This window comes from Micromys minutus (genome assembly GCF_963924665.1).
Source record: "Micromys minutus genome assembly, chromosome: 1".
Lineage (NCBI taxonomy): Eukaryota > Metazoa > Chordata > Mammalia > Rodentia > Muridae > Micromys > Micromys minutus.
In genome coordinates, this window is record NC_137969.1 from 16178397 (window position 1) to 16201535 (window position 23139).

Below are 23139 nucleotides of genomic sequence, written 5' to 3' on the forward strand. Positions count from 1 at the left end.
GCTGAGGGGGGCACATAAAAAAAGACTGTTAACGTAAGCATGTGTCACTGGGGATGTAGACAGGCTGGAAAGGAAAAGAGAAATATCCCTAATTAATGCACAAAATATAAAAGTTATCTGGCTCTCTACCATACCTCAGAGCTGGCAACTTAGATTCTGTGGCTGTGCCTCAGTTCCCTACAGAGGTGCCTTATGTCTTTGAATAAATTCCTCTAGCCTTAAAACCTGAAACGGGAGTCACGAGACTCTAGGTAATGAAACAAAGCTTCCTGGATGTGGTCATTCATCTGGGACTCAGTTCCCTTGGGTCAGTTACACACATCCTAAGCAAGATGCTGCAAAGGCCGTTGTCAATTAGCAGCTCGCTTGGTTCTAGAAAACACTGAGCCAGGGGACAACACTCTGCATTTTCTTCTCAAGTTATCTAAATAAACAGACTAGATCAGTAGAGTGACTTTCCTCGGCCAGGTGACTGACCTACCCAACTGGATTAATTCTTAAAGGAGTTAATCTACCCAGACACAGCTTCCATTCCCTTAGCAAGCAGGTAACAGCTTCCCCCTAATGGGTCTCCGGTGCTACTGTAACAGAGTGAGCCTTAGTTAAACATATATTTCCCAGGGAAAACATAAGCCAAGAATCAAGTGAAAGGGGGTTGAATAACATTTGGACTGGTCAATTATAAAGCCCTGTTTCCATCTGAGACTTCATTAGATCCTTAATCAATCCATTTTATAGAGGAGGAAAATGGAGGTGAGAGTAGTTAGGTGACCCCTCATATCCCTGTCAGCTGAGCCATGATGTAACCACTGAAGCTGACTCTGTCATCTTCTTAGTGTATAACATGCCCTCAAACCTTGCCAGGAAAATGGGCCTCAGTTCCCTTGGGATCTGAGTGGGCAGGACTTCTCTGTTGCCTTAGTACTAGATTGGCAGCCCTTTTGTCCATATGTCATGCTAGAAGAGACACCTGAAGAAAGAGCCTACTCCTTCCCCGGGGTGGGTACTTCCTGCTCACAGGCTGTCCTCGTCCACTCTGCCTGAGAAACCTGGAGATGTTCTTATTCTTCCTCGGTTCCTTAGCAACTAGCCTTATTACCCAGCATTCAAGAGAACAATTCCCCCACGCAGCTGATCTTTTTCACAGGTTCTGTCCAGAGCTGCTAAGAAAAGTTGTCCTCGAATATTCTAGTATTTCTCAGTTCCTCCGAGGTGACTGCAGAACAGAATTGTCTGGGTTCCTCACTGATGAGGTTAAAGTTAAAATAAGGCAGATAATCTAAAGATGAAACACAAATGCAGTTCAGGAAGACAGTGTAGCAGGCTGTATTTTCAAGAGAAAAAGCAAACACATGGGTGTCAGCACATAACCAGAATGAGGAAGAATATATTTTTCACCAACCATAAAATATTTTTGTTGGTCTGCTTTCTTTTTTAAACTTTATATACCTGGAGTTTAGAGCACATAAAAACACTCCTGTTACAGCTTCATTTTTTTTTTAAAGCAACGTGTTTCGTTTATAAAAGAAACCACCATATCTTTCCTTTGATGGACCTGGATTGTAAAACCACTCTTCAGTGGCTAACACTGTAGAGGCAAATGGTGTTTGCAGTACATAGAGAAGCTCACTGACAAAATGGCCCAAGTTCTCACTTGGCAGATATTTAGCATGTTTGCTTTATTTTTCTCATGTATGAAATAAAGTTGATGATGCCGTCTACCTCAGAGGGGTTCGCGAAGTCAAATATGTCCAATATTGGAAACAGCATTTAGCATGTATAATAATCCTTTATGCTATAGGACTTGTTCATCTCTGTGGTGTATGGATGTTTAGCTTTGGTAGATACTACGGTACGTGTTTCCACTGATATTGCTCCAGTGTATGCTACTATCTGTAGCTACTTTAACACAGCATGTCAATATGATGATTTCCAAAACTTCCCGAACATTGCCAATCACAGCTTTGGAATTTAGTTTGGATATTTTCGTAAGAGCCCCACGAGAAACCTTGCCAATGTCTAGATTTCATGTGCCCAATGTCAATATGCTGTATTGCAGCCAAACCCACAGCAAAGAGAATGATACAGGGGGACAGGTCACACTGAAGAGCCTTAGAGGGGCTGTTCTGCAGGGGACACTAAGGCACAGTGTTAAATGCCACCCTCCCCAGTAACAAACTTCCTAGATTGGTGTCTATAACATTTAAGAATCGGGGGTTTAAATTTAGACTGTTGGTTGTGCGGCCAAAGTATCTTTGTGAGGCAAGAGTTATCAAAATAACAATGTTACTTGAGACTGGAATTTTTACTCCCCAAGCATGCAGAGAATTGGGTGTGTCTCTGGGGTGTGTCCCCACCAAGGCTAGTTAATGTCCAAATGAGCCCTTTTCCTTGTTCCTTATGTCTAGTACTGTGATTCTCTTAAGTCTGTGGTGTCGTTCATTGGCTTCCATAAAACCAGTCTAGTCTTTGCAGTTTTGAAAATGTTATTTCGGAAGCCTCTTGGTACATGGATACTAAACTAGGGACAAAGAGAGGAAAGACTTTTACAGCAGCCCATGCCTTCCTTCTCAGCAGAAGTAAAGAACTGCGGTGGTCACTAACACTGATATCATTCGGCTCCCAAGAATGAGTGGGTGTTTTCACTGTTCAAGACAGGGCTGGATGCCATGCTGAATGAGGCCCAGGTTTCTCCTGGGAGGGACCAAATTCAAAGGGGTAAAAAATAGGTATTTATTTAAAGAATAGTGTGGTGTGGTTAGTCCTACAATAATGGAAGGCTTTTGCATGGCCCTGATGTGAGTAAGAGAGAGGGGAGAAGAGACAGAGGGAGGAGAGAACAAGAGAGCAGACTCTTCCTGGGAGGATTTAGGAAGGTATTTCAGAGGAGCAACATCTGCTGACATGTGCTGACCCTGGGATTTGGACGTGATGTCACCAGAGTTATTCCAAGAGAAAGCACAAGATGAGATCCCCAAGGGCTGTGGAAATAGGTAAAGGGGATAACATAGGCTTAGGAAGCATCCTGTGCTCACTGAAAGCCCTGGAAGTCCTGTGTGGCCTGCTGGACACACACCTGAAGGAGTATATGACTCCATGCCATAGGCTATCTAAAAGGGCAACAGCTGCAGTGTCTGGGGTGTCCTTAGGCTGTAAGGGGCTGGCACAGTGTCTCAGGTGTCCTTAGGCTGTAAGGGGCTGGCACAGTCCATCTGGTGTTACTCCAGGGGTCTAGTCCATCACACTGGGAACAGGGCAGGCTGGTTTCATCTGTTGGAGAAAGTCCTGGCATAGGTGGAGATGCTCTGGAACTTCAGAAGCCAGCATGGGGCAGGGCAGTAGATCCCATCTAACACTGAGATAAAGGTTCTGCCTGCTATATCCCAGCCCTGCTCAGGAGCACAAGCAAGTCTGAATACCTCAAGATCAGTTCCAACTCATATCACAGTGGTAAGCAGAGACAAAGACCCGACTTGGTGTCTATGAGCCCTACAACAACCTCTAGGCACATGCAAGTATTCTCTTCATTTTATGCATAAAAAATAAGGCCTTATGCTTCTTCATATAGTGAGATATCAGCACTAGCCCCTATCCACCACATCCCAGAGACTTGTGGTAACAGACAGCAGAAACCATATGACAGCATTTCTTGAAACCATTACGCATTCAATAAATGTAAGGTGACTTTATAGCATCTAATACAGTCCCCAGCAGTCATTTTAGCAACCACAATTACATCAAGTGTTCTATTTTAAGATGAACAAAATGCTATCTTTGAGAGACTGTCAGCTGAACTTTAAAATGACTTTGAATGTTCCTGTCCAGGAGATTTCCTGGTGGTGAGTTTTTCTTTGCAATAGAAAAAACAAAAAATCTAGATGAGGTTGAATAACGGAAAAGTTTTAGAATAGCCACCCTTGCTTGGGAAGACGCTCTCTGGTGGACATTTTGGAGGAGAACTAGAGTTTGTTTTTCTGTGTGCACTGTTTGTACTTAGGCCCCTGCAGCAGTGGAGAGAGGAGAAAACAGGAGAGAATGATCCAGGGGAAAGTTACATTCGATGGCCTCAGTCCCATAAGCCAGGAGTACTGTTCCTGCCAAGTTAGTAACGATTACAGAGTAGTGAGTCCACTCCGGTTGGGGTTCAGACACCTGCACTGTCCAACAGACTTGGACGGGCTTGTTCAGCCACCTCCCAGTAGCTGTCTGCAATAAAGTGCATTTGTATGATAGTCACATGCTAGCCTGGCACCTTTTATAATTAAAAACTATTTTATCTTCATATATCTGTGTGTTTGTATGTCTGCATAGGGACATGTGTGCCAGGTGCCTATGGAGTTCAGAAGAGGGCATCAGATTCACTGGAACAACCAATGGTTGTGAGCCACCGTGTGGGTGCTTGGAATCAAACCTGGGTCCTCTAGAAAAGCAACCTGTGTTCTTCTCAGTGGGGCCACCTCCTCAGCCCGCCCTGTACCACCTTTAGAATGATGTGTTTGACCTGAAACACCAGGTGCACAAGGTCAGGGTGGGGTGAGGGTAGAGGGGGTTTTAGAATTGTCAAGCTGTGTTCCTTCCCCAGGCTGGACCACATGTTTGTGGGTTACTCTTTCAGCACCTAGTGCACCATCAAATGGCTGGTGTTCAACACCTTTCAAATAAACTTGTACCTGACATGTCAGTTGAATGGTTTATTTAGTCCTGATAATCAAAAGGTTAGATTAGGAAACTCCTAAAACCCACCTTTATTTTAGAGGAACCCTCGGCTTTTTTTTTATCACTGGCGTTGAAGCAATAGTCTTTTCTTCCTTTGAGAAAGATGCTGTATTAGTCTGTTTTGTGTTACATGAAATACCTTTAGGCTTCTTTATGGCCTTGTAAAGAGTTTTATCTAGCCCATTTTGGAGTGTGACTCAGTCACAGTGAAAGTCTATGAAAGAGGGCCCAGGCATTCGCAGAAACAAGAACTCACCTACAAAATAGGAATCCAGTTTGGTGCCCTTGTTACTCCTTGCTCTTTCCAAAATCCACTTAACGAGACCAGTATTCCCGTCGCAGAGTACTCTTGTAGCTCAGTGACCTAGGACTGTTTGCTACGCTGTACCTCTTAAAAGTCCTATGGGCTCCTATGACCTCTAACTGTGGACAGCCTCCAGCATAGGGACCCTTCAGGGAAAACCACATCCAAACAATAGAAATCTGTCTCCTGCTCGTGAAGCTGGACCATAAGCAGACAGCACTTCTGAGTTTATCTCCATGTTCAGTGAGGAAACCAAACTCCTTCATCTTCAGGTTGATCTGTCTGGTATTGTAGTAAGAACACTTGTCATGTTGAGCAAAGGCACTGCTTTGTACAGCAGATCTCTAGGTGACAGCCATCTTACCTGAATGAAACTCTCTACTTCCATCTCAGCATCACAGCCCCTGAGAATCGTCATTCCACCGTCTAACTTGATTGACTTGACCAAATAAATGGACTGACATACCGTTTGTCTTTCTCTGGCATCGGTATCCATATGATATTTAATGCAATGAGACTAGATAAGACTCTAAGTCTAGAAAAGTAGGAGAGCCCGAAGACTAAGGTCTGGGGCAGAAAAGGGAGCTTTAACAGAGGAGACTGGGCCAGGGCAGCTGATGCAAGGTGGAGCAGAAAAAGCTCAGGAAAGGATTACAGTCTGCTGGCCTGCACTAACAGTGGGGCATGTGTGTTTTCACTGGACTCGTGCATGAAAGGAAAGGGGGTTGGATAGTCCACATTCTACTGACATCCAGTTAGCCAAGGCCTAAGAACATGTGCCTTCCATGTGAAAGTGATCCACCTTTGCGTGGTGGGCTTTAACAGACATTACAGTACATGAAAACACAGAAGACAGTTTTGTTCCAGGTTAAGTTGGGCGTGAGAACCAGGGACCCACTCTCTAGCTCTGTCTCTTCCTATCCTGAGCTCTTCACACCTCCTAGGATTTCAAAAACAGTTTGAAAGCCACGGGTATAATTCTTGTCTAAATTAAATAATAATGACAATAATAATTACAACAGGTTCAAAAAGGGTACCCCGACTCAAGGCCATGCAACTATTGTGGGGGAAAATAATCAGGTTGCAATTTACCACCATTTGATGAAACTTGAGAATAAATCTGTCCTCTTCAAGGGCAGTGGTTTTCATAATAAACCGAGAAATGAAAACTGTCTTTGCCCTCTTCATGTTTCTATAGACAGAGGAGAAAGATAACATGAACAAATTTAACTGGTTAACTGCTCCGTGACCTTACTGTGAGAAATATTTCCCACACTCATTCCCCATCTGTCAGGACTTCCAGTCATTTGTAGAATTCCATGTTTCCTAATCCTGTATCATGAGAAGGGAACATACTACAGTCTAGGGCACGCATATAGCCATAATGGTGAATACAGTTACCTTCACTAACCACTAAGCTCTAGGACTGCACTTTGACCTTTCTCATGACTCACTGCTCAGGTCCAGTAGAGACCATCTCTGTGACCCACTCGGGACTCTCATAACACGGTGAAAAGTTCAGACCTCATGTGGGAAGACGACATTGCTTAGCTATCTCATTACACAACTCTCTGACAGTGAGGATTAGGAGAGGCACCTTCTCTTTCTTGGGTTTAACAACCATGTGAATTACCTGGCCGGCTGCAAATCTGACGAGGGTCAGAGCCCACGCTACTCATACCCTTGGCTATGTTCTAGGTACTTCACCATCCCGAGCCTTACCTTCCTGCGCCTGCCGGAGGGCTGCCCAGTGGGTCTCTGTAGGCCCTATGACCTCTGCTGTCTGGATTTAACAAGCCAGGTTAAATCCAGGAACTTCGGGTAGTCTCATTTTATTGTGTTTGCCCTAGGATCCATGCTCAAGGCCAAAGAGACCTTCCCAGACGCCGCCCAGAAAAGAGAGCCTAGAGAAGCTGACCGATGACAAAGAAACCAGCAGTGATGAGGAAGAAAGGTACTGGCAGGCTGGCAGCCTCTGAGTGTGCCAGGCATGAAGACTCGGATGGAAAGGATCTGTCTGCTCATTTTTTCTGTCCTCCTGTGCTTATGTCTGGTCTTGTCCTGATGCTCAGAGAGAGAACAGACTTGTTTTCCCTTATCTGATCTTGCACAGTTTTCTGCGCAGCTATGATTTCACACAAACTACCTTATTCAACTTTTACAGTAACGTAAACAAAGTTTTATAAAGAACTTGAAGCTCAAAAAGATTAATAACTGCCCAAGATTCAAGCCTAGAGGGGTATAGTAGGGTTTTCTAGAGTCACAGAACTCATGGAATGTCTCTATATATTAAGGAACCTATTGTAATAACTTACAGTTGATAGTCTAATTAACCCAACAATGGGCAGCTGTGGATGGAAAGGAAGTCCAAGAGCCTAGTAGTTGCTCCCACCAAGTTATCCGAGTCAACATTCAGGTCAGAAGCTGTCTTCCAGCCTCAAGATCTGGACCACGGGTGTGCCCTTCATTTCTGGATTGTAGTTCATTCCTCGTGTAGTCAAGATGAGACAACCAGGCGTAGCCATCACAAGTAGTTACTGCCTTTTCTTGTTATTAGGGAAGAAAAGTATAATCTCTTACCAGAAGCCCCCATCGATTCCATCTGTATTAGCTGCCGCTGCTTTATTAATCATTCTCGAAACACGACATGTTTACCCCATGGGGAGCTACCTTTGTGCTTGGCTTGCCCATGCTTCGCTGGGTTTACAAATATTTGGCTCCTAGCTAAGGGTGAGATGTTGCTGTTAGTATTTAAGTCTCTTGTTCATGCTTTTCCATGCTGAGACCCAGGCTGAAGAAGTGGTCCCTAACTAGAGCATATTGTTGTCATGGTAACATAACATTAAGATGGATTTAATTATTTTATTTTCATACAGGTACATTTTTTTAAAGATTTGATTTTTTATGTTATACATATGAATATTTGCCTGCACGTATGTATGTGTCCCTGTAGAGGCCAGCATAGAATGTCAGATCTGCATCTGGAATTACAGAAAGTTGTAAGCTACCATGTGGGTGTTGGAAACTGAACCCAGGTCCTCTGCAAGAACAGCACATGCCCCCAACCACTGAGAAACCTCCCCATTTCTATACATACCTATTTTATGCCTGTATGACAGGACCTTCTTTCCTTTCCATCCTCATGCCCCCTTTCCTAAGGGTGTCTACCCCCTAAGCTCTGGTTCCCTGGCCCAGTATTCCTGTCATAGAAATTTAAGACCTTCATGTGACATCACTTCTCACTGTTAAGGCAAACATATAACATCCCAATCAAAGCACTTTAATTTCTCAGCAAGTTCTAAAGTCGGAGTGAGGAAGGGTGTCCCTAAAAGACATTTGTCAGCATTTTCTCTAAGACGAGTAACTATCTAAGCTTTTGACCATCTTTCCAATAGGGAGAAGCCTACTTCTAATCTCCCCATTTATACCTAGGATAGCCAGGAAAAATGAGCGTGCTTTAAAAAGTGCAGAGGGCTGTACAGAATGTTGTGTCTTTTCTTCCATATATAAGAAAAAATTTGAAACTTGGTTATAGAGACCTAGTTTTTGCAGCTTCCCGGGACTTTCAGAAGAACTCTTAAGCTCTTATTTTTTTAAGCACTCTCTAAGATCAGTAGTAGGTCCTTGTACAGTAAAACTGAGAACTTAAGTCAGGTTGCTTTTTTGAAAAGGGAAAAGGTTTTTTTTTTACCCCAGTAACTCCTCTGGAGTTCCCTCCTCCCAGGGAGGAGCATGGAAAACATCTACAACCTTTAATCACTCTGTTGTTTATGTCTTTAAAGGACTGGAGAAAGGCTCGAGGAGGGAAGTGAGCGGCAATCTCCACTGGAGTCTGTTATGAAGGAGAGGGCAGTGGAGACTGGGCATCGACCAGAGGGTTGGCAGAACCAAAAGCCCAAACTACAAACACAGGTAGAAGGACAGCCCTGGATAGGATATGTCTCACCTATCTCAAAGGGCACCTTGCCTCCTACAGATCCCCGTGGAAAACACGCAGGGCCTGTTGCAGGTCCAGGGAAAAGTAAACTTCTTGGTTTTGCCTATTCATTAAAAACTTCCCGGACTCACGAGCCCCTGCTCTGACCCATGAGGATGCATCAATGAACAAATCAGATAAAGGTCCTAATGTTTTGTACATAGCAGACAACAAGCAGTCTGTCCTTGGTTTCTGTATCTGTAGATTCAGCCACCTTCAGGTTGAATGTAACTGGTGGAAAGTGCATCTGTGCGGAATGTGTTGTGCATACCTTTTTGTTTTCATGATTTCCTACACAAGACAGCTTACTGATGGCTCCTATAGCATTTGGTATATAGGATATATGGGAAGATTTTAATACACATAGGATGGTGTGTAGACATGATGTGCAGATGCCGTGCTGTTGTAAATGGTCCTGAATCCAGTCCTCTGCAGCTACAGAGACAGCTGTGCTCTGTCTTTCAGAAGAGGTGGTGACAGTAAATACTAGACACGGTGTTGGGAGGGTTTCGGGAAGAAAAGTCACACAAAAGAGTGAGATCCGAGGTGAGGTGTGGGACGCTGCCCTGGGAACCTCTGCAAGGCCTCGGCCCACAATCCCCTCTTTCTGGGCACTATGGGCTCTACCTACGGAATCCTCTGGAATACCTGCTGCCAAATCATCTGAATGCTTACACCCTCCCTAACACCTCAACACTTACAAAGATGAAGGGGGTTCAGCAAGGATGAGGTAGCCCTGGAGAGGTTGCCTTTAAGTACAACCTTTAGTTAGTTGTACTGGGGGTGGGGGGTGCTGGCTTGAGGCTGAGTATCTTCCAGCCACAGCAGGCTCAGCAAGAATGTGTCCATGGCTACGGGGGGGGGGGGGGACCTGCAGGTGAGCAGCTGTTCTGGCAAACAGCGATAGGGAGAAGCTGCAGCAGGGTCTCCAGGAGAGCCCGCGACACAGCTGGAATACCAAGGTCCAGCCTGAGGTTGTTCACCATTGAGCCTGGTGCATGCTCAAAGAAGCCAAGCCCTGAGAGCTCAGTGCATGGTGACCTTGTGAAGCGCGTCGTTTGCTGGGCACCTGCCCTACTGGGCTCTGATAGGCTCTGGCGTTCACTGCACAATACCTTCCATCCTCTGTTTCCAAGGACTACAGTAACCATGGGGACATCATTATTCTAGTACCCATTTAGGCTCAGAGAGATTCAGTAGCTTGTCAGCCAGAGACCCAGTCCATGTGGGTACCTTGTTTGCCTTTTCTTATTTTTGTGTACTCCTAACAATGTAAGAACAACTTAGATTATGCTTGCATCACGGTGGCACATGCCTATAATCTAGTACTCCTCCTGAGGGTGAAGAAGGGATTCACTATAAAACTAACGGCATCTGCACTGCATAGCAAGACCCTGTCTCAAAGAAAAAGAGGATCTTGTTTTCAGATCTTGAGTAGTGCTGTGTGTGGTGCATGCCAGGAACTCAGGCTCAGCACGGCAGCCTAAGAGGAGGGAGAAGAAGCTGAGAAGGACCACTCAGCTGGAAAAACCTTCCAGAGGGTATGGGAACTGGATGGCTCAGTGGTTAAGGGCACCGACTGCTCTTCCAGAGGTCCTGAGTTCAAATCCCAGCAACCCCAATAGTGGCTCACAACTGAACACAGCATGTACATACAATAAATATTAAAAAAGAAAGATAAACACACCATGATAAAAGCTAAACTTTACCCACTAACCACACAATAGTCGTGCACCTTCCTGCAGTTTCATTCCTCACTGTGCCTTCTGCTTCTGCCCACAGGCTGCAGAGTCCTGTTTGAACCCGGAATCCAATGACAGCCTCCAGGCACACCTGCTGGAGCTCAAGGCCCTCGAGGAGACGGCCAGACAAGAGCTGCAGGAGGACTGTGAGCAGATGCACGCCCAGCAGCCTGGGCTGCTTGGTAAATATCTCACTGTCCACCTGGGAAGGTCCAGCCACTGTGTGCTCAACACCTGGAGATCAGTGACCAGCGGGGCCCATAGACCACAGCAACAATCCCAGCTCCATTTCCAACGCTCCGTGAGAGTGGGGGAGGGGAGCACATCTGGGCTGCTGTCTGTAATTATCTCTATGTCACAGGGTCATTATGTGGATTGAATGGGATACGAAATAAAACGTGAGCCCAGTGACCATGGACACAATGGTTACCATCCAGTAGAACACAGATATAAGCCGTGGCTAGGGTTTTCATTGGATTGCCTTAGTTTTGTAGACTTTCCATTCCAGTGACATCTGAAAATCGGGGGACTCAGGGCCCTGCACTCTGCCTGACTTTCTCCTGCCTACTGTCCTTAGATGAAATAGATCTCTGGTTCCATTTCAGATTAGCAGAGGCAGTTAGGATCTCTGGAAAGAAACTAGGTTTCAAACTTAATTCCAACACTCACTAGCTGTGTGGCCTGGGCAGTCTACCATGTGTCCAGGGAGGACAATGACAGTGCTCACTTCACAGTGACTTTCGTGAGGACACTTCTGCTGACTCATTCTCGCTTTAGGCTGAGTCATGCTGGATAACAATCTTCAACCATCGTGATCCAGCCAAGATCCTATACCCACGGCCAGGAGAACTTATGAATGTTTTACTTAAAAGCCGACGTAAATCTGAGATTCCTGACTTGAGACCAAGACTTTAGAAGAGGTCCTCTGCCCACTGGACAGTCCCCTGTGCTTCCTTTGGTTTCCTGACTTCGTGCCCAGGCCCTGTGTTGCCTCAGATCAGGGCTAGACTGATGGCGACATGGGTCTAACCTGCTTTTCCTCCTAACTAGCCAACAGTAGCCACACAGGTGGTTCAAATCAGAGAAGAAACACAACTTTGAATCCCGTCCCAGCATTGAATAGCTCTGGCTTGCTTACCTCTTCTGTTGCTTGGAATAAAGTGGAACTGGGATGGTGGGGGGAGGGGAATGGCAAGGTGGGAGGATCATACATCCATCTAGTGTGGTTTTAGGATGCATCGAATGTCCCTCACATCTTCCCGTTGCTCCTGTGATCCTGGGATATGTTGAGGAATGATCTCTCACTTCTTCCTCCCAGAGTCCCTGAGGCAGGAGCTGACAGAGCAGCGAGTTGCCTGCTGTGAGCACCAGAAGGCCATGGAGATGCTCCAGAAAGAGCTCAGGGCCGTGGGGACCTTGGGGAAGCGGCAGGCCGTCAGCCAGTGTTCAGGAGACAGCAGAGATCACACCTTTATCACAGAGGTCAGTGCCTTACCCACCCTACAGTACTCTAAGACAACACCAGACAAGGGAACAGGCAGCTGCGGATGGATATGGGACCTTATTCTCACTAGTCCGGGAAACTCTCTTCCATTTTCCTGCTCAGGATTTGCCCCTTCCCTGCACCCCTAAGTCCTACTCTAGTTGGCGTCACCTTGTAACAGCCTGGGTCTCAAGCTTCAGGAATCGGGAAAACACAGCCTGACTCTGTGCCCTCGCTGGAATAAGCTCTAGGTGGCCCACTATGCGTCACTGACAAACCTCCTTAGCAGCTGGCTTCCGACTGCATGCACAGCCCTGTTCTCTCTTGGTCTCCTGGCACCCGCATCACATCCTGCCCCTACCTCCTTGAGATAATCTCCCTGCTTGGTGTCCAGCACAGCTCCATACTGGAGCCTCTGTTCTCTCAGCCCTCCTTAATATGGCACAACGGACACTTAGTCACCACGGTGACTGTGGCGGACAGTGGCATGGTTAAAGACATGGCAGCTTAAGCAGGCGGAGTGTGGGTTATCTGATCTCTTATTAAACTCTTATTAAACTCTCAGAGGGTCATTACCCTCAGAGGAACACCTCTCGAAAGGTCAGGAAGAGACCGCATGGTAGCCCTTCATCCGAAGCTTCGTCAGCAGCGCTTCCAAGTCCCTGATGTTGAGTTGGCCTTGGCGCCTACTGAAACAAACAAGTTGAATAAATAAAATCTAAAAGTCTCTACCTGCTGCCCTCCCTTCAGGAAGTGGGTGTTACAGGGCCTCCTGGTTCCCTGCCCCGTGCAACGGAGAAAGGGCTCCTGGAGGAGAACGCTCAGCTCCAAGACACTGTACTGCGCCTGCGTGCAGAGGTGGACCAGCACCTGCAGGAGGCGCTGCAGCTGCGTGAGCAGCACCGGTGAGTCCGCAGCCCAGCTTCCACCGACTGCCTCCCTTCCCCACCTTCCTCCCTCCCGCCTCTTCCCCTTCCCTTCTCATTGCTTGGAACCTCTGAGATCGAAAACAGGGCTCTTCCCTCCCCACAAGCCTCCAAATCAGAGCCTGAAGAAATCGAATAGTTCAGACAGTGCTGTGCTTTAACTAGCGATGGTTGCGGACTCAGGGCTGTTACAGGATAAAGTAATATGCATGCAAGGGGCGTCCCCCTCCCAAGCATGGAGAAAGCACCAGGTGTGAGTTTTCTCCTTTGTTGGAAGGTTTTTAATACAAATTCAATGTTTTGAATAGGACGTCTTAGGGTATTTGCTTTTTTTTTCCTGGAATAAGATTTACCAGTTTGTTTCTGTCAAGGAATTTGTGTACTTCATCTGTTTTTTGAGTGTTTCAATCGCAGAGTTAAGTCAGTCACTTTTTTTCTTTTGTCATGTTAACACACACAGGATCCCCTTTCCCCTGATTATTTTCACTTGGGTATTTCGAACCCAGCTCGGCCAGCTCTAACTGCTTTCGGCCGTGGTCATTTAACTTTAAAGCACTTTTCTTATAAGACAGAGATGGCTTCAGGGGTTCACATAGCCTGCCTGTGTGAGCAAGGCTGGGGTTTGAACTTTGGTCAACAATTGTAATTTCTTTTCTTATGCATAACATCAACCAAGTTTCTTAGTCTCCCCAGTCCTCAGTTTCCCAGAGCATCAGGCATGGCAAAGCCCAGCACAAAGTGGTGGAGAAAATTCAGAGAAAGAAATGAGTATCACGTGTAGAGATGATGCCTCTAACCGTAGCAGTGAGGAGGCTGAAATAGAAGAATCTTGAGTTCGATGCCCATATAAAGTATAAGGTACACCTTTCCGACCCTACTCTGCCCCCACACCCCTCAAAGATTTCAGCCAAGTATTTGGAACAAGATTAGGCACATTAGGTACTGACAAAAAAGCCAGTTAAAATTCATAAAATTGGTTGGGAATGTAGCTAGTGATAGAGTACTTTTCTACCATGAAAAAAAAAACAAAAAACAAAAAACCCTGCCTTTGACCACACACACACACACACACACACACACACACACACACACACACACACACGTCTCACTCAACACTTTACTAAATTCAACCCCCGCATGTAAGATTTGATGGAGCTGAGATGGAGCCTGAGAATTAGCCTGAGAATTAGAATCTGCCTTTCTGAAAGATTCCCAGGAGAAGACGCTGGAGTCGGCAGGTGAAACTGTGGCTCCACCCTACTCTGCCTTACCCTCGCTGCTGCGACAGACAGGTGAAGAAGGCTCAAGCGGAGAACAAAGGAGCCAGCCTCCTCCGGGCAGAGCATGGAAGTGAGAGAGCCAAAGAAGCTGGACATAATGGCTGCGCCTCTAATCTTAGCACCTGGGAAACAATGCAGAACCAACGGCCAGGAGTTCGGGGCAACATAGTGAGCTCCGGATAATTGTCTCAAACAGTACAAATGCAACCAAGAGAGGATGTCCATTAGTGGGAATAGCCCTGGGTACTGGTTTCTTAGGCAGAGATTCCTACACAAGAGGGAACCACATTTAACAGATCTTCTCTGAGGAAGTCACAATGTCCTCGGTGGTAAGGATTCACAGCACCCTCCTCACCCCGTGTACTCAAATGTCTGTGAAAGAACTTTACCTCCAACTAACTGAGGTCATGAGGCCTTCCACCCTGGCGAACTTGAGACCTGAGTTCACCAGAGCGCAGCCAGGAACCTACCTGGCTAAGGCGGAACACCACAGATCAAGAGACGTATCATGGGATCCTAGGCAAGACCTCCTTCAAGTGAGGAAAGCAGTGTCCCTCACCTGGGAAGGCAGGGGTGGGGGGTGTAAGCAATCACATAAAAATGTACATGTGCTTCCTGAAAACCGCTCCTGTAGGACTCAGCTGTGGACCCATTAGGATCCTCTTCTAGGCTAAAAACAATGATAGCTGATGGCTGAAAAAAGGGCATTTGTACAATGGACTATTTGAGATACACATTAGTTCAAATGGTAAGAAGGATACCAACACTTCCATCCAACAGAAGAGGGCACACAGTTCAAAGTAACGGTGAAAGCCAAGGACTTTAGCAGTGTGGCCTAACCACTCCTCTTTTGGCTATGCCATCTGCCTTTCTGGAAACCCTGGAGAGGGTTCTCCTGGGTTTCAGAATTCTAGGCCTGAGAGAATGCTACCTTTGGTCTCCCTGCCTGCCTTGCAGGAGGAGTGTTTCTGGGCCCCCCCTTCAGGTCTGTGTTTCTTCTTCAAAGGAAGGCAACTCTCCCTCCGGTTCTCCTTTACTGATGCTGGAGTGGGAAGAGCCTAAGAGGGTCCCCATGGTGAGGCTTAGCCTGGATTTTACACCTGGAGACCCAGATGCTCTTCTCATAAGGATCTTGGTATCATTCAGTACAGGACTGCCAAATAGAAAAATAAACCCCAGAGTCCCAGGGCTCAGGCTCAGAGCCTGTGTGATCCTGAGTGTGTTTTCATTCATCACAGGTTGCTGGAGGAGGACCAGAAAGCCCAAAGAGCCATGGAGGTGGAGGCACTCCGCCAGGAGCACCGGAAGGAGATGCAGGCCATGGTGGCAGATTTCAGTGGTGCCCAGGCCCGACTCCAGGCCCGGCTGGCTGCTCTGGAAGCTGAGTGAGTGAGGCCTTCCTTGGACCCGGGTTGTGAGGGACTAGCAGTGTATTGTTTTGGGAAGTGACTTAGTATCCCTAGACTTCAGTGGTTTTAAAACTTAGAAGTCCTCTGAGTTCAAAAGTTCTTTATTTCCAGACAAACTGAGGAGGGTTGGCTATCCCTCATTTTATTTCTCTCTCTCTCTCTCTCTCTCTCTCTCTCTCTCTCTCTCTCTCTCTCTCTCTCTCTCTCTTGGTTACTTGAAAATTTATAAGTGTATTGATCATATTCACACCACTTCCTCATCTCCACCCATATCCATCCCCCTCCCCCAACCCACCCAACTTTGTTTCCTCATTTTTTAAAAGACACAGTGAGTCTAAGGTGTACTTCCCATATATTCTTGAATATGTGGCTCTCCACAGGAGGGGATTTGGGTTTCTACAGTCTTAAGAACAGGAACTGTGCTCTTAAGAAAACTGACCTCCTATCCCTGCAACTACCATTGGTCAGTAGCCCCTCAGCTGGGGGTGGGGCTTGGTGTCCACCTTCATCTCTGTGCTGGGATTTTGTGCACTTGAGCTTGCACAGGTCTTATGAGTTTTGTCACCACCACTGTGACAAAGTTTGTGTGTATGTGCAGCTGTCCTACAGTATGATCAAGTTTTTCCTTGTAGTCATCCACCACCTATGGCACTTACAATCTTTCTGCTCCCTCTTCTGCAAGGATTTCTGGGCAGGGGTCATTGAAGTCTTTCTCCCCCTTTAACTAAAAAGTTTCTTGCACAATATGCATGATTACGGTTTCCCCTACCTTGACTCCTCCCACTTTCTCCCCACATCCTCTGCCATCCAGACCCATCTCCTTTCTGTCTCTCATTGGAAAACAAATTGGCTTCTAATGATTAATGGTAAATTATAATATAGTATAAGGAAAAAAAACAAAATCTAACACTACATATTTGTACAAAACAAACAGGAGGAAAAGAAACCATGGAACAGCACAAGGAACAGATCGATAAAGAAACCAACTTGTTTGCACTTGGGAATGCCATAAAATCACTAAAATGGAAGTCAGAACACACACACACACACACACACACACACACATGCAGAGAACATGTAGGGGAGAAGGAATAAAGATAGATAGATAGATAGATAGATAGATAGATAGATAGATAGATAGATAGATAGATATGTTTTAACACAACATTACCTCCAAAGATGCCATTGAGTTTGTTTTCTGTTGGCCATCGATGGCTGGCCTACCCTTATGAGTAGCACCCCACACACAGCGTGGGACTCCCTTGGAAAAAACTGAATTTTCATTTGCAAGTGATTATCAGTTGGAGATAGTTTCTGGGTTAGGGTCCGGGGCAGGCGCTCATGTCTCCTTTCAGCTTTAGGACACAATCTGGTACAGGCAGGCCTTGAGCACGTTCTCTCCGTCTCTGTGAGGTCACACATGCATCAGTGCTGCTGACGTAAAAGACCTTGTTTTCCTGGTGTCCTCCTTCCCCTGTAGCTCTTACAATCTTTTAGCATCCTCTTCTGCAGGTTTCTCTGAGCCTGCAGGGCGCTGAGGGAGACGTCCCATTGAGAGCTGAGTGTCTACAGGTCTGCCTGTGCCTCTCTGAATTTATTTCTATATGTTTAGGACATAGGAAGCTTCTCTGACGATTCTTGGACAAGGCACTGATTTATGAGTATAGTAAAATGTCATTAGGAGTCATTTTATTGTTTTTTTTTTTTTTTTTTTTTTTTTTTTGCTTAGAGTTGGGCATCCAAGCAGTGTTGGTTATAGGTTCCATCTGGTGGAGTGGGAGTGAGCCTTAAGCCAAATCATATATTGGTTGCTCACTCCCACAAGCTCCGTGTACCACCGCTGTACTAGTGTGTCTTATGGACGGGGCTGGCGCTCGTTCCTCCTTTGGTAGCATGCAGAGTGAGTGAAGGCTCTCCCTAGGCACCAGCTCAGCGTCTCCATGTTCAGTGAGTTGTATAGGTGTTGTCCTCAGCAGTGGGGCTTTGCCGTCTATTTGTGAAAAGCAACTATAGCAGTCCCGTATTCTCTGTGTCTGAATCATGGGTCTCTGTGTTAACTGCCAGTCACTGCAAATAGAGCCTTCTCTAGTGTAAACTGAGGGATGCGTTGATCTATGATGATTTATTCTTATTTATGTATATGTTTGTAGAAGGCCAGAAGCGGCTTTCTTATGCTTGCTGGGTAATTGTGGAACTAGAAAAAGGGATTGACAGGTAGACCAGTTAGGAGGTGATGTAATGATCAGTGCTGAAAGGTAAAACCTCTTTCCCGCGGTTATACAGTAGGAAGTGAATTTAAGAGCTATGCCCTTAAAACCCAGTCTTGACCCCAAACAGTTGGGTGTCGTGCCCAGAACCACAAGCATATAATCCGTAAGAGGGAGATGAGCATGAGGTTCAATCCCTCGCACTGACAGAAAGGCTGCAGGGAAATGTATTAGACAAGCGCCACCCCGTGGACACTTTCAACGCGCCTTTCAGTCTTGTGCCAGTCAACCCTTACCTTAGTGATTTCACAACCAACCACCATTTCGTGCTCACTTTATAAAGGAAGAAACTGATGGGCGTGGTGGCACGTGGAGGCAGAAGCAGGTGGATTTCTGTGAGTTCCAGGCTAGGCTGGTCTATGTGACAAGGCCAGCCTGAGCTATGTAGTGAGCCGCTGTCTCCCCTTCAGCACCACTCTCCTCTCTGCTCCCCCAACCCCCAACATATCCCGGAGTAATCAGTGAGGCAAACAACTAAAGAGCAACAGAGCCCGGGTTAGAAGAGGGGTGGAGTTTTCTCATTTCAAAGCCTCACTTGCCATCAATCAATAGCCATAGCCCCTCCCACCATCCTGCCTAAGTCTTTCACGGTTGTCCCTGAAAGACAAGCTCATGCTATACTCTGTGCCCCCACCAGATGGGGCAAGAACCTCGTGGGCATCCTGGGGTCCTGAAGGCCGAGGGCTCTTGTTACAGAAGCATACCTTGCCCCAGAAGCGAGGCTACATGCAGAATCTTGGTGCACACATCCTTAGTCTTGAAGGAATGAGAGAACTGACAGGAGGCAGACCAGGATGGCAATCCTAAGCGCACAGTCTCCCTGACGGCATACTTTAAACAGGCTAAAAGACTGCGGAGAGAAGGCAGGAAAAGGAACTTCACGGCCGGAGGATCTGCAGCTCATAGGCCGCCTACAGACACGCCTGAAGGAGAGAGAGGACATCATCAGGCAGCTCACGGTGAGGCCAAGGCTGCGAGGGGAGATGCTGCCCAAACGCACAGTACGGGCGCTGGCTTTGAACCTGGCGTTTCTATAGCTGCCTAAAATGTTGACTGTCACTCCCTCATTATTTGCCCCTATTACTAAGAAGTATTCACACCAAAAAAAAAAAAAAAAAAAAAAGATACAAAGAAAAAAGCCATCCTCTTCCCAGGTTTAGCAGCATTTGTTTGATGTTGATTCTATTTTCAACCTACAAAAACAATTTGATAAAAAATCTGTTTACTTACCTTGGAATTTGAATAGGATTACTCAAATTTACCATTGTTGATCTTTTTCTAAGATCAGCCATTCACTTTCTAGTTAGCAAACCTATTCCCTAGACCTCTTGATAAATCATTTCCAACTCCTTTAATTCTGTACCTCAAAACCACCAAGACCGGATGCTCTTCCTTAGGACTATCTTTCTCCTTGATCTGCCTTTGACTCATAGAATTATATTAATAAGGAATAACTGCTCCCCTGGTAAGTACAGGAAGATATTATAATTGTCTTTACAAGTTTTTATTTGTGTGTGTGTGTGTGTGTGTGTGTGTGTGTGTGTGTGTCTGTGTGTACTGCATGTACACAGGTGCCTTTGGAGGCCCGAATATATTGTCAGACCCCCCTGAGCTTACAGGCATTTATGAACTGCACTCAGGTCTTCGGGAAGAGCAGTAAGTGTTCTATCTCTAACCCCACTTACAATTATCTTAAAAAAAATAATTGCTCAGGTTAAGAATACCCGCTGCTCTTCCAGAGGGTCCAAGTTCAGTTCCTGGTACCCCCCCCCCATTGGCGGTTCAGTTCTTACCCACACAAAACAAGTGTGGGTAGCACATACTTGAAATACCAGTTCTTAGGAGTCAGAAAAAGATCAGAAGTTCAAGGCGATGCTCATCCTTGACTAAATAGTTTTAGGCCAGCTTGGAATAGATGAGAATACATGAGACCCTGTTCCAAACAAATGCAAGGGAAAGAAAGGTGGAAATGTTTGAATATGGGAAGAGTTTTCTTTGATTAATTAACTTTTGTACTAGATTTTCCTTTCAGGCACTCAGGAGAGTTAGGTGAGTTTACTTGCTGAGGCACCGTGCCCTTTCCTTGCCTGCTAAGATGAAGCCCCAGAGATGAGATGCTTCTTAGGTGTTCCCGTGACTGGCTGTTTCGCTGCCACTCACCCACCCTCCTTCCCCAGGGCTTTCCTTCTGTCTCCTGTCCTCCTGCCATCTGGACAAAGCCAGTGGCCCATGCCCAAGCTCTTTAAGACCTGATTGCCTTGGTTTTCCAGGAAGAGAGAAGATTTCACTACGCAGCCTTCCCCAGTGCAGTGTCCCATCGGAATCGGTCCTTCTCTTTCAATCCTCACCCAGGATACTTGACCCCTTCCATGAAGGTAAATCAATTTTAGCACATCGTGCAATCTGCACGTTTCTGTTCTCCCGAGAGTAGCTGCAGCATGTTGATGGGCTGGAGGTCATTCAGTGATATAGTCACTGGGAAAACCCCTGGGAAGAAGTCTACAGTGCCAACTGAGAGACTACGTGTGACTCGTCTATGAACCTTAGTACTTTCAAAAGCAAATATATGTCACTAATAATATTCTCTCCATCCAGATGACCAGAGAGAATATCCCACTTTTCCCCGTTGTTTCTCTATAATTCGTGTGGGCTTCATAATGATGACAAGCATGTTTGTAAGAACTCTCTCATCTCCTATCACCAGATCCCTGAAGTTGAAAAGAATCAGCATTTCATAGCTCACAAAGTAACAGACCTAGACTGAACCCGACAACATCTCATTCGTGGGTTTTACTTTATCCCTCTATCGTAGTGATGTGACTTGCACTTTAGAGGCTGAAGATGAAGTTGAAAATAAGGCAAGGCCGGGCCCTGCTATTATACGGCCTCTGAAATATTAAAAAATGTTACAAGACATTTTCCTCAAGTGTTGGATAGAGATCCTAAATGTTTTGTTTTAGGTTGCAAAATAAAGACAGGAGAAGAAAATGGTTTGACGGGCAGGGAACATGGTTTAGTGGAATAATAGCTGTCTGCAAGCTTGAAGCCCTGGGTCCCATTTCCAGGACTGCAATAAAATCAATTTTAAAATTACAGCAATTGAGACACGGTTTCACTATATAACCCTGGCTGGTCTAGAACTCAGTGTAAATCATGCTAGGATTAAACTCACAGAGATCTGCTTGCCTCTGCTTCCTGAGTGTTGATATTAAAGGCCTCCCCGCCTCCCCCAATAATATTAAAACAGTATTTTAGTATATGCATAGGATTGTTGCTTCTTTTGTTATTTGGGTTGGGTGAGCCTATCTGCGTTTATAATAATGCTATCCTGGGTTAAGCACTGACACCTTTTCTTTAACACAAACAGAAAAAGAAGATGGAGGAAGTACCCAGCCGAGTGGTCAGTGTGCCAAACCTTGCCTCCTATGCAAAGAACTTTCTGAGCGGAGATCTGAGCTCCAGGATCAATGCCCCTCCCATAACTAAGTCACCGAGTCTCGACCCAAGCTCCAGCTGTGGCCAGCCTTACAAACCCACCCAGTTACTAGATGGGAAAACTGCCACCAGGTATGTGTCTAGCAGGTGAAGGTGTTTCTCTTTCTCCAAGGACAGGAAAGAAATTGGGGTCTTCTTGGGCATCTGATCTGAAGAGAAGGAAGTTCAGCCTCGGGAACAGTGACAGCCTAGCCATTTAGAAGGACTAATTTTATGACATCAGGTAAGATCTGTATTTAAAACCCACTTTTCTTGGCTGTGTGGTCTTGGGCAGGTGACCTCTAAAGTTCCCTGTCTTACTATGTTAGAAGTGCATATAGTAGCTGCCTGATCAGATTGGTGTGACTGAAGGAATTAAAGGTATTCCTACCCTCACAGCTGACACAGAAGCGTGTTAGAGCTAGGGCTACTTTGCAGTGTGATTTGGCATTACTGAAGCAGTTCGAGCCTCTCGGTGAGTGAGGCTGAGTGATGCTGTCTGATGCCCTTGTCTCACTTTCCCTTGTCATGTGCTTTCCTACCAGAGGTGTGTGAGTGTTCACCTTTTTACTAATTTTCCTTATCAAGCCTTTCTTTCATTAAACTGGAGGGGAGGCAGAGAAATGTTGAGCCATAAGAACTCACTTGCCACCCCTGAATGAATGTCGCCCCTTTGGGCCCTGCCTGAGGAAAAAGGCCTAGAGCAAAGCACTCTGGTTCACCAGCCCCTGACTCTCATCAATAGGCTCCTCTGCTTCAAGCTATTCATTGTTTGTTTTGTTTTAGTAACAGTACTTATAAGTCGGGTGCAGTGGTGCATGCCTTTAATCCCAGCACTCTGGAGGCAGAGGCAAGTGAATCTCTATGATTTCTAGGCCAGCAGTCTACATAGTACATTCTAGTCACAGCAACAACGTAAGACCTGTCTCAAAAAAATAATTACTCGTTCGGGGCACAGCATCTGTCAAAGCACACACATTGAGATCAGAGGACAACTTTCTTTGGACCAAACTCAGGTCCTCAGGCTTTGGCAGGCTGCTATTTGATATGAAGCTTCACCAATGCGGAGTGACTAGGTGACAGTTCCATTGCCTGCTCTTTCTTTTGACCTAGTGGGCAAATTTCATAGCCTCATTAAAATGCTCTAAAGTTATATTCTACGGAAGACTCACTCACATTGGAACATCGTGTTATTTTTTAACTTGGCTGATTTGTGCCTAAAATAGATGACAGATGCTACAAATGCATCTCATCAGTATCATAACCACCAAGTCATCAGTGACTGGAGAGCCCGTGGCGGTTAAAACAAGAACTAAACAGTCCCTCCCACTCACCCTTGATAACCGGCTTCCAGCTGCCAATGTAGCTGGTCACCATCTGGTATCTTTTGAAATGATAACAAGCACTTAGCTTCTCCAGGAAAGATGGTACAGTATTGTTCTTTACTGAATAAGTTTCATTTTTTAAGGGCCCAAGATGGAGAACCAGCCCAACCCAAAGAAGTCCCACAGAAGCAAGGCTCTCCACATCAGGAATGGTTCACCAAGTACTTTTCATTCTAA

At 45.9% G+C, this 23139-nt stretch overlaps 1 protein-coding gene across 1 annotated transcript in view; it reads left to right on the forward strand.

Moving 5' to 3' along the window:
• FAM184B (family with sequence similarity 184 member B) overlaps positions 1–23139 on the forward strand; it is a gene marked incomplete at both ends in the record, with an annotated part of 91759 nt that extends 68620 nt beyond the window's left edge. Inside the window, 10 exons of the mRNA XM_080930227.1 lie at positions 6871–6974; positions 8803–8932; positions 10779–10920; positions 12057–12220; positions 12972–13126; positions 15666–15812; positions 18945–19062; positions 20374–20478; positions 21471–21670; positions 23046–23139. Coding sequence (XP_080786353.1) covers positions 6871–6974; positions 8803–8932; positions 10779–10920; positions 12057–12220; positions 12972–13126; positions 15666–15812; positions 18945–19062; positions 20374–20478; positions 21471–21670; positions 23046–23139 — 1359 coding nt within the window. The remainder of the gene's footprint in view (positions 1–6870; positions 6975–8802; positions 8933–10778; positions 10921–12056; positions 12221–12971; positions 13127–15665; positions 15813–18944; positions 19063–20373; positions 20479–21470; positions 21671–23045) is intronic.